The sequence below is a fragment of the Bos grunniens genome, chromosome 20, assembly GCF_055505025.1.
Source record: "Bos grunniens cultivar Pamir isolate PY7600 chromosome 20, Bosgru_T2T1.0, whole genome shotgun sequence".
In the NCBI taxonomy this organism is placed as follows: domain Eukaryota; kingdom Metazoa; phylum Chordata; class Mammalia; order Artiodactyla; family Bovidae; genus Bos; species Bos grunniens.
In genome coordinates this window covers 27,826,858-27,838,928 of record NC_141184.1, presented here as the reverse complement: position 1 = coordinate 27,838,928, position 12,071 = coordinate 27,826,858, and the positions used below count along the sequence as shown (strand labels likewise).

The 12,071-nt window shown below is 35.8% G+C and overlaps 1 protein-coding gene across 14 annotated transcripts in view; it reads left to right on the top strand.

The window, feature by feature from the left end:
- LOC147350176 (uncharacterized) overlaps positions 1-9,406 on the top strand; it is a 97,076-nt gene extending 87,670 nt beyond the window's left edge. For 7 of the 14 annotated variants that reach the window (XR_015149238.1, XR_015149239.1, XR_015149218.1 and 4 more), the window contains one exon: positions 4,338-4,656. Coding sequence is in view for 3 of the 14 variants with exons in the window: in XM_086362528.1 (XP_086218654.1) it covers positions 4,338-4,361 (24 nt within the window). In the remaining 11 variants the exon portion in view is untranslated. Of the gene's footprint in view, positions 1-335; positions 472-3,804; positions 3,941-4,337; positions 4,657-9,031 lie in introns of those variants that run through there. The other 7 variants (XR_015149214.1, XR_015149215.1, XR_015149200.1 and 4 more) reach the window with 3 other exon arrangements.
- Positions 9,407-12,071: the final 2,665 nt, after the last annotated feature.

Sequence of the window (12,071 nt, the reverse complement as noted above, 5' to 3'; positions counted from 1 at the left end):
TTGATAATTTTCTTAATATTAATTCTAGCATGTATAATATATATTTGTTTAGCTATAAGGGCATTCTCAATGTGTTTTAAAACCCATCTCAATGATTTTTTAAGTTCTAAAGAAAAGCATACATTCATGTTCATATATTTGCTCTAAATTATGTTTAATGTTACAGAAGATTGAAATAAGTTAATAAAATCAATGATTTGAATGTAATGGTTTATTAAATATGAGTGTTAGAATGATTTACTATATAATATCTATTTCAATAATGCATAAATATAAAAACATTTTCACAATATATTTGGGTGTAAATTTGATGTAACATTTCCACTTGATTTCAGGCCAACTCCATTTGTTTACTAGATACTAATTATTTAAACCAGGAAATAGAAAAGTATGAAATGAAAGTCAACAAAACATGCCTTCTGAATCCAGGCAGCATATATATGAATGTGGTGATCACAGTTGACTCACCAGGTAAGTATGGCTGGGACAGGAAGGTCATTATTTATTATTCCAGGGAGAGCTTCCCAGCCAAAAACTGATTCTATCCTCTACGACAGTTTACATACTTTGAATTTGTTTCTTTAAATATATGCATCTATATTCTGGCCCCCAAATTTGATTATATTATTCTTATTAGTACTTAAAAACCCATAACATAGTACTAACCTATATTTGATGAAATTTGACAGTGGGTTAAAGTTTATTTTTGCTTTGTTTTTTTATTCAACAACTATATTCATTGTCAATAATAGGCAAGGCACTTTGATTTTAGAGGGCTCTACGAGTGAAGTAGTCATAGATCATTTTCCTAAGGAACTGATAGAAGTTTAAATTAAATAACTAAGGAGTTCAGAGAAAAGTGAAATTGTATTATTTAATGGGATCAAAAAATTCTCCAGAGAAATGTAGTTCTATCCAGCTGAACCTTGGAGGAAAGGGTGAAATGTGTATGTAAGGGTTTAGGGGTAATTCAGAAAGAAGGAGCTGTATGTGCAGAAGAACATTTGAAGCATACAAGAACAGGTAGCTTATTATCAGCTGGACCACAGGAAGAAGTGAGAATTTATGGTAGGAAAGACTTTGTAGGGATTTCAATGACGGGATAAAGTATTTAAGTGTTACTCATCGTGCAGTTGGAAGACGTTAAAATGCTTTCACAGTGAGCAAAAAGATCAGTGTTATCCTGCTGGAAATTAATTAGAAAGCAACATTCCAAAGTATTTTGTGAAAGAAAAATCAAATATCTTGCAACACATGTGCTACGATATAGCAAGTTCTTTTCCCCAACTTCATTTTTCCTGAAAATTCATTCTTAAAATGAATAAGGATAGATTAGATGACAAGAGCAGGCCTGTAAACATGAAATGAATTCAATTGATTATCAAAAGTCAAACAAAAGCAAAAACATAATTTTCAACAAATATTGCAAATACCCCATACCTGTTCATTGGAGAATGTTTTTAATTTACACTTACTTAAAATATACACTTGCTGGGTATGTAATTCTAAGCCAAGAGTAGTTTTGCTTTCTCTCAGAGTGTAGAATTTATGATTCCATTGTCCTCTGTCTTCCATTGTTTCTGTTGATGTAGCGCTTTTCTTCCTTCAGTTCAGTTCAGTCGCTCAGTCGTGTCCAACTCTTTGCAACCCCATGAATCACAGCACGCCAGGCCTCTCTGTCCATCACCAACTCCCAGAGTTCACTCAGACTCATGTCCATCAAGTTGGTGATGCCATCCAGTCATCTCATCCTCTGTCATCCCCTTCTCCTCCTGCCCCCAATCCCTCCCAGCATCAGAGTCTTTTCCAATGAGTCAGCTCTTCACATGAGGTGGCCAAAGTATTGGAGTTTCAGCTTCAGCATCAGTCCTTCCAAAGAACACCCAGAACTGATCTCCTTTAGAATGGACTGGTTTTATCTCCCTGCAGTCCAAGGGACTCTCAGGAGTCTTCTTTAACACCACAGTTCAAAAGCATCAATTCTTCGGCGCTCAGCTTTCTTCACAGTCCAACTTTCACATCCATACATGACCACTGGAAAAAACGTTGTTATACATATTTACTTTTTTTTTCTTTTTTTTTTTTTTTAGCTTTAGAAGTGTTCTGTAATAATTTTCAACTTATATGCCTTTTCAAATGAATGTGATAGTTTTAAAATTTTGAGGGAAACTGTACAGAGCAAAACAAATATCTGAGCAAATTAAACAAAACCTCATTTCTTTCCCTAAAGATTTGACCTGATTATGTTCAGCTCATTTTATTTTATTTTTTTTGTATTAAACATGGATTTTTATTATATACATGGCATATATTCTTTTTTTTAATTTAATTTTATTTTTAAACTTTACATAATTGTATTAGTTTTGCCAAATATCAAAATGAATCCGCCACAGGTATACATGTGTTCCCCATCTTGAACCCTCCTCCCTCCTCCCTCCCCATACCATCCCTCTGGGTCGTCCCAGTGCACTAGCCCCAAGCATCCAGTATCGTGCATCAAACCTGGACTGGCAACTCGTTTCATACATGATATTTTACATGTTTCAATGCCATTCTCCCAAATCTTCCCACCCTCTCCCTCTCCCACAGGGTCCATAAGACTGTTCTATACATCAGTGTCTCTTTTGCTGTCTCATACACCGGGTTATTGTTACCATCTTTCTAAATTCCATATATATGTGTTATTATACGGTATTGGTGTTTTTCGTTCTGGCTTACTTCACTCTGTATAATAGGCTCCAGTTTCATCCACCTCATTAGAACTGATTCAAATGTATTCTTTTTAATGGCTGAGTAATACTCCATTGTGTATATGTACCATAGCTTTCTTATCCATTCATCTGCTGATGGGCATCTAGGTTGCTTCCATGTCCTGGCTATTATAAACAGTGCTGCGATGAACATTGGGGTACACGTGTCTCTTTCCCTTCTGGTTTCCTCAGTGTGTTATGATATAATCATGTGAGTGTCTGGAGTAGCTTTACAGTATATTTTAATTCTGATAGTATAAATCTTATTAATTTTGTTCCTCTTAATCTTGTCTAGGATTTTCTAGGCATTTTGTATTTCCCTGGGCTTCCCTTTTAGCTCAATTGGTAAAGAATCTGCCTGCAGTGCAGGAGACCTGGGTTTGATTCCTGGGTTGGGAAGATCCCCTGGAGAAGGAAATAGCAACCCACTCCAGTATCCTTGCCTGGAAAACTCATGGACAGAGGAGCCTGGTGGGTTGCAGTCCTCGGGGTCGAAAGTGTCAGGCACGATTGAGCGACTAACACTTACTAACTTACTTGTATTTCCCTCTAAATTTTAGAATCAATATTGAAAAGAGAATTCCACATAAAACTATTGAGATTTTTCTTATGCTCTTTTTGTATATCTAAATCAATTTGGTAAGAATTAATATTGTGTTATTATGCTGCTGCTGCTAACAAGAGCTCAGTCGTGTCTGACTCTTTGCAACCCATGGACTCTAGCCTGCCAGGCACCTCTGTTCATGGGATTTTTCCAGGCAAGAATATCTGAGTGGGTTGCCATTTCTTCCTCCAGGGGATCCTCCCAACCCAGGGATTGAATCCGTCTCTTGCGTCTGCTGCATTGGCAGGGAGATTCTTTACCACTAGCGCTAATAGAGTCTTTCAATCCATGAACTTATAATATTTCTACATTTACAAAGGTCTTTGTTTTACTCTCTGGTGTTTCATAGTTTTAAGGATGTTAGTGTTCTATAGTTTGTATTAGATAAACATTCTGCTGCTGCTGCTGCTAAGTCGCTTCAGCCGTGTCCGACTCTGTGTGACCCCATAGATGGCAGCCCACCAGGCTCCCCCGTCCCTGGGATTCTCCAGGCAAGAACACTGGAGTGGGTTGCCACTTCCTTCTCCAATACATGAAAGTGAAAAGTGAAAGTGAAGTTGATCAGTCGTGTCCAACTCTTCGCAACCCCATGGACTGCAGCCTACCAGGCTCCTCCATCCATGGGATTTTCCAGGCAAGAGTACTAGAGACCTAGAATATGTTAAGAGCACAGGAATCATCTGTTCAAGTGTCATTATGTGAATGACTTTAATATCGAAAATATTCTGTTATACAACCTGAAAAATTCAGAAGGCATAATGCCAGTGTGCTAGATTTTTAAAATAAAATGGAAATTTTATGTTGATTTTTTCCAGGAAAACTACCAAATTTATGTATTCATTTTCTAGTTTTTGTTTACTTGTTTGTTTATAGTTCCTTTAGAGTATAATTTGCACACAGTTTGGTTTTTCAAAAATAGTTAAATTTTTAATTCTTTACCAGTATTAATTTCATTTCCTTTGTTTTTTTTTTTATTTGCATAGGTGACCTTCAATACAATATATTAAAAACTGAAGACACTGGAAATTATTTTTTCTTTTCAAACTCAGAAGAAAGCTGATTTCTTAAGTAGAATGTTAGTTGCATATTTTTATTCTTTCCAGACTTAAGATGCTCCTATTCTGCATATTTTTAAGATTTACTTTAATCGTCATCTGTGTTTGCTTTATCAATTATTTCAATATTTTATTTAGCAAAAAGATCTTGTTGATTTTTTATTCTCAATATGCTGAATTACTTTGAATAATTTTTGAGTGTTAACTAATTTGAATTTTTTATAGTAAACCCCATATAGTAATGAAATATTTATGGATTGTGTTGCATCATAGTTTATTTGGAATTTTTGTGTTCATGTAAATAGAACATATTGCCTTTACATTTTTTTCCTGGCAGATGTTTGTTAATGGCTATTTTCTGTATACACTGTGTTCTATCTCTTTCGGTAAAGAGTCCATGTGTTCTTGAAAAGAACATGTTGGATGTCGTGTCACTAAAAGACCTTCTTTAGCAATTATCTAGATGATTTGACAGTTGAGCAGATGTGGATTACTGGTTTTTAGCAAAATTTAAAGCCTGATTCTTCAATGCTGACACAAAAAGAACATTCTAAAAATTATTGATTTTGGTCCTTAAATGGATGAATCAACCCTCTAAAAAGGAGAAACCTATGTTAATGCAGCCTGGCATGCGGCAGTCTATGGGGCTGCAAAGACTCAGACACAACTGGACGACTAAACAGTGTTAATGTATTTAGCTAAACAAATGTTGAATTCGTCTGCAAATACATTTCTGGGAGACTTGAAAATCTGCTGAGGACCATATTATAAACTTTTCTTTTCCTCCTGCATTTCAATTATTTAGACCTGTGTCCTAGCCCAGGCCTAATTGTTATTGTACAAAAGAAAAAAATCCTTCGAAGATCAATGGTCATGTCTCTAAGAAACAGGTTTCACAATTATGCTCCTTTTGCTTACGTTTCCAGTGAGTCTTTAATTTATAGTACCTTCCTTCTTTTGTGAAAGAGTAAATATAGAAGACCAATATCCTTATTAGAAAATAAACTGGGGAATTTGATTTAGTTTGAGAGCCACAAGGACCTGTTGATGGGAATAATCAATAGGAATAGAAAAGTGTTTTATTTGAGGGCCAAACTGAGCATTATGGCCCTTGAGACACAGATTGAAGAAGCCCTTGAATTGTATTCTGCTGGACTACAAAATAAATGATGTTTCTATAGAGGCAAAACTCTCAAAAGTACATACAATATTTGCCAAAAATTAGGATTGGATGTTGCAAGAAATAAGGATGCTTCATAAGTAAGAATTGGTTGGAGTCCAAAACGGTTGCATAGTTACAAGGGAGGCCTTGAAGCCATAAGGTTGAAGCTGGCAGCTGCTAGCAAGTATTGTTTGAGAATGACTGGTCACATCCTTGACCTGAAAGTTTAGAAAATCAAGTTCTCAGTAATGCAGAAATGTGTCTAAAACCACATCCATAAAAATCAATCAATCTACCCAGACACAATGGCCTTGCAGCTACATTTTGAATGCCTGAAACATAGTTACTGCATTTTGATTTTCAAATGTGTTTTTTTTTCTTTAATATTAAAAGCAGAGGTACAGTATATGTGTAAAGTAGCCATAAAACAGGCCATTCTAGTTAGTTTAAGTTAAATCATATATAAGCCAGAACTACTTCTCCATACATTGACGTGTGAAAAGTTGTTCTATCAGACCTCCTATTAAATACAGTTCAGCCATGAGCACCCTTAGCCTCTAAGCAACAGACAGACTATGTAGGCTAAGACACAGTATAAAGGGGAGCTGACAAGTGCTATCTTTGAGAAAGCCACTCCCAAGAATAGAAACAGCACCAATATTAGACAGGCATGTTGTATTGCTTCACCAATGCTATAGCAGGGCTTTGTGACAAACACTCCCAGCTCAGTACTTTCAAACAGCACATGCTTTTCTCTATTTCCAGTCTATGTGTTAGGAGGGTGGCTCTGTTTAAGCTACTGGCCAACTTGGCTGGGCTTCAGTCTGCAGTAGGTTTTAGGTTTGTTCCTTGGTCTCTGTGGGCTTCCCTGGTAGCTCAGATGGTGAACAATCTAACTGAAATGCAGGAGACCTGGGTTCGACCCCTGGGTCAGGAAAATCCCCTGGAGAAGGGAATGGCTACCCACTCCAGTATTCTTGCCTGGAAAACCCCATGGACAGGAGCCTGGTGGACTATAGCCCATGGAGTAACACTTTCAACACTTGCTCCATCTCTGCATTCTTTTTGTACCAGCACCTAGCTAAACATGCTTTTCTCATGACAGATCACTGAAGCATAGACTGGAATCAAGCAATGCTACTTAAAGCCCTGGCTTCAAAACTGGCCTGGTAATTCTGCCCATATTTTCTTGCCCAAAGCAAGTCACATGAATACAGATAAATCAGAAGGACTGAAAAGTATGTAAAATAGAGCATACTGTCACTCAGTTGGTAAAGAATCCTCCTGCAATGTGGGAGACCTGGGTTTGATCCCTGGGTTGGGAAGATCCCCTGGAGAAGGGAGCAGCTACCGACTCCAGTATTCTGGCCTGGAGAATTCCATGGACTATACAGTTCATGGGGTTGCAAAGCGTTGGACACGAATGAGCAACTTTCACTTTCAGAGCATTAGAAACTCACATGCAAAGTATGAATATACAATTCCAATATAGGGAGAGAGTAGAAAACTGAGGAGAATACCCCCCCCAACACACACACATACACACACACACACACAAGCATTGTCATTCTGTTCAAATCTAGGAATCAGACAACAAGATATACCTCCTCAGTAGTGGAATCAGTAAAAAGTTAGTGAAAGGTTTAGAGTTAGAAATGTATCTCTGTTCACAGAATAAAAATACCAATAATGGGAAGAAAAATGTTCCTTTAAAAACTAGTACATAATTATTGCTGTACTGGGTGAAGATGTAATACAATCAGTACAAAAACAAGTTTAAGTACGATCTTTTCAGAGAGTCAGGAAGTGTTACTTCTTCTTAACTGGAAATGAGAGACAATGATCATTTTATGTGTCAAAGATCACATGCATTGCAGTTTCTACAGGCCTCATTCCTTGACAGCATAAATAAATTTAGAGGAATTGGAACAAAGATTCTTTGAACTCCCATTGTTCTACTTGAAGTTATTACGTCACAGGGTTTGCTCCAAAATTTATGTTAGGACTAAGGCCTTTTATATAATTTGGACTTCTCACAAGAAAATACAATTCCAAGATTCATTGTGTGAGTGAATTGATTGTCTCATTTTTGGAAACTGCTTGTTTTACTATAATGCAGGAGAATTTAACTGGACAAAATAGTGATATGTACATTGTCAAATTATCAGCTCAGACACTTTTCAGGGATGATAGCTTTGAAAAAAAACTTAAAAGAGGCTAAGAAGGGGAAAAATAAATATAGAAACATATTAAGTTTTTCTTAAGTGCCTTTTGGGAGCATAATTTAAAATAACTCCTGGAATGAATAATACTTTAAACTTATCTAAATAGAAGCAGAACAAAGAGCATATTCCTGATTTAGAATCTTTGTTCATTTATCTGCTTTAAAATTTTATAAAGTTACTTTGCCTTCAAAAACCTACATAAAACTAATTGACTTCCTGTAGCACCATTCACAAAAACTTTTCACAAAGTAAGCAAAAATAGGTGATTGTGATTGATGAAGGTTAAATTTTGCCTGTAGCAACAGAAATCTTTGTTTTTAATATAGATGTTTACTGAAACTTTTTAAAGATTATAAGCTATATGAAGTTGCCCATATCCATTCGGTATTGATAATATTTAAAGCTAATAGATTTCATCAGCAACAAAATATCACTTGTTCATTTAATAGATTAACATTGATATTACTTCTTTTAAAAGATTCAGGATAGGTTATAAGACATTCAGTCCAGCTCTGTGTAAGATAAGTATTATATATATCACAGATACATATATTATATGCTTGTATTATACAATATATATGTATGATATGTATGTATTATACAATGTGTCTATGATAGCAAAAGATTATTATAGTTCATATAAATAATACATTATTAAAATATACTGCGAAAATTAAACTTTAATTCAAAGAAATAAACAACAGGATAAGAAGGTATAGCTATCTATAATGCAAATAGAGAAAATGAAATAAAATTTTTTTTGTTTTTTTTTAAATTGTATTTTATTTTTAAACTTTACAATATTGTATTGGTTTTGCCAAATATCAAAATGAATCCGCCACAGGTATACATGCATTCCCCATCCTGAACCCTCCTCCCTCCTCCCTCCCCATACCATCCCTCTGGGTTTTCCCAGTGCACCAGCCCCAAGCATCCAGTATCATGCATCAAACCTGGACTGGCAACTCGTTCCATATATGATTATACGTATTTCAATGCCATTCTCCCAAATCATCCCACCCTCTCCCTCTCCCACAGAGTCCAAAAGACTGTTCTATACATCAGTGTCTCTTTTGCTGCCTCGTATACAGGGTTATTGTTACCATCGTTCTAAATTCCATATATATGCATCAGTATACTGTATTGGTGTTTTTCTTTCTGGCTTACTTCACTCTGTATAATAGGCTCCAGTTTCTAACCCTAACCCTAACCCTAATTTCTTGATTAATCCACAGAAAAAGGAAAGAAGGAGAGGAATTTTACTTAGCAAGGCAAAAAATAGTGAATGATTCTTACACTCAACAGCATGCATGGAGCTCAAGATGCTGAGTAGGGTTTAAGAAGCAGGACAATGAAAACCCATACAAATAGCGGGGTGTGTTTGTGTGTCTGTGTGTGTTTTGGACAAACCTAATGTTTCATGAGAAAAACACCCCAGAATTTGATTGCCACCGGATGAAATTAAGAAAACGGAAACAAGGAAAATTCTGGCATAAGAAAATGTGTTCCATACGTTGATAGAGGTGTAGGTTACATGGATGACTCTCACTTGTCTGAACTATCAAATTTAAATATACAAATAAACTTAATAAAATTGTTTTCCATAGTAATATGAGTGTTTCTAAAACATTTTCTGTGAGCTCCAGACTTGGGGAAAAAATAGTAATTTCATTGATTTTCTTTTATCACAAATGAAGCAGGGGGTTATAAACATGAAGAGGACAGACTAGAATGCCCACTCAGTGCAGATTGAATTGGAATTGTCGGTGCTAGTATAAATTAAAGACTATAAGTACAGATTAGTACATAAAACTTTATATATACACACATCTTTATACATGTAGTTTTATATATTTGTATATATAAAAAAGCTATATATGGTTTTATATATTTGTATATATGTATGTGGGGCTTCCCTGGTGGTACTAGTGGTAAAGAACCCACCTGCCAATGCAGAAGACGTAAGAGATGTGGATTTGATCTGAGTCAAGAAGATCCCCTGGAAGAAGATTTGGCGACCCGCTTCAGTATGCTTGCCTGGAGAATCCCCATGGACAGAGGAGCCTGGCAGGCTACATTCCATAGGGTCTTGTATATATGAACCTAAAATTCATACATAATTGTATGTATATGTGTACCGCATATGTACATTTGTAATTCTTTCTAGTTCTGCTTTCTGAGAACACCCAGAAGAAATGACACACCAATGTCAGTGAGCACACATAACATCCATATCTTAGTTTTTAGACAAATTAATACTTTTCTCTGAAGCAGTTTGATTGTAGTAAAATTGAACAGAGTGGAGATAATTCCCATATATCTATGCATCTTTCTCCCCTCAGTTTCCCCTGTTATCATCTTGTATTAGGATGAAATTTTGTTGTGTCGATGAACTAACACTAATACATTATTGTTAGCTAAAATTCACATTTTACATCAAAGTTTGTTTGTATTATATACTCTACACGTTTTGATGAATGAATAATGACCTAGATCCAGCATTACAATAATTTCACTGCCCTGATCTACTAATTTATTCCTTTTTCTCTCCACACCTACCTTGGCATCCTGGAGATCACGGATCCTTTTACTGTGTCCACAGTTTTGCCTTTTAGAGTGTCATATAGTCGGAGTCAAGTAATATGTTGCCTTTTTAGATTGGCTTCTTTGGTTAGCAACATGCAATTAACACTCCTCCATCTCTTTTCACAGCTTGAGAACGTGTTTCTGTTTATTACTGAATGGTATAGTATTTAATGGATTTACCACCGTTAGTTTATCCACTCACTGAAGAACATCTTGGTTGCTTCCAAATTTTGGCAACCTTGCATATAATTGCTATAAATTTTAGTGTGAAATTTTCACATAGGCAGAAGTTTTGAGCTCATTTGGATAAATGCCTTGGAGCACAGTTGTTAGATTTTCTGGTAAGACTACGTTTAGCTATACGGCAGATTCAGGTTCAATCCAAGGTTTAGCTGTGTAAGAAACTAACAAACTGTCTTCCAAAGCGGCTGTTCCATTTTGCATTCCCATAACCAATAAATGAGAATTCCTGCTGCTCCATATCCTCACCAGCATTTAGTGTTGTCAGTGGTTTAGACTTTAGCCTTTGTAATAGGTGTGTAATGACATCTCTTTGCTGTTGTTGTTTTCAATTTTCTAAAGACATATGTTGAAAATGTGTTCAAATATTTACCACTTGTATATTTTCTTTGATATTTGTTCAGATATTTTCCCTCTTGTTGATAGTTTCATTTGTTGTTGAGTTTTTAAGAGTTCTTAATATATTTTAGATAATAATCCTTTATCAGTTAAATATTTTGCAATCTCTTCCAACATGATTTGTATATTTATTCCCTTAATAGTGTCTTTCACAGAGAAGTTTTTAATAATGACTTCCAACTTCTTCTTCCCCTTCATAGATTGTGCCTTGGTAGTGTTAAAAAAAAAAAAAGTCAATGCCAAACTCTAGATACCCTAGATTTTCTCCTGTGTTATCTTCTACGAACTCTATGGTTTTGTATTATACATATATGTCTATAATCAATTTGTAGTTCTTATATAAAATTTTTAGGTTTTTAAATTATTTTTACAGGTGTATGCCTAGTTTTTACAGCATATTTCTTCAAAAAGTATTCTTATCCATTGAATATCTTTTCTCCTTTGTGAAAGATCAGTTGCCTATATGTATATAGGTCTATTTCTGGCCTCTCTATTCTATTTCATTGATCTAGTTGTCTATTCTTTTGCTAATATCATCTTAATTTTTTTCTTTTTAAAAGAAAATAAAATTAACACGTAAATCAACTACTTATTTGAGCACAGTTGATTTATAATGTTGTGTTAGTTTCAGATGTACACACAGTACATATTACTTTGATTATTGTAGCTTTGTACTTACTCTTGAAATCACATACTGTTCAGATCAGATCAGATCAGTCACTCAGTCATGTCCGACTCTTTGCGACCCCATGAATTGCAGCACGCCAGGCCTCCCTGTCCATCACCAACTCCCGGAGTTCACCCAGACTCACGTCCATCGAGTCAGTGATGCCATCCAGCCATCTCATCCTCTGTCGTCCCCTTCTCCTCTTGCCCCCAGTCCCTCCCAGCATCAGAGTCTTCCAATGAGTCAACTCTTCACTTGACGTGGCCAAAGTACTGGAGTTTCAGCCTTAGCATCATTCCTTCCAAAGAAATCCCAGGGCTGATCTCCTTCAGAATGGACTGGTTGGATCTCCTTGCAGTCCAAGGGACTCTCAAGAGTCTTCT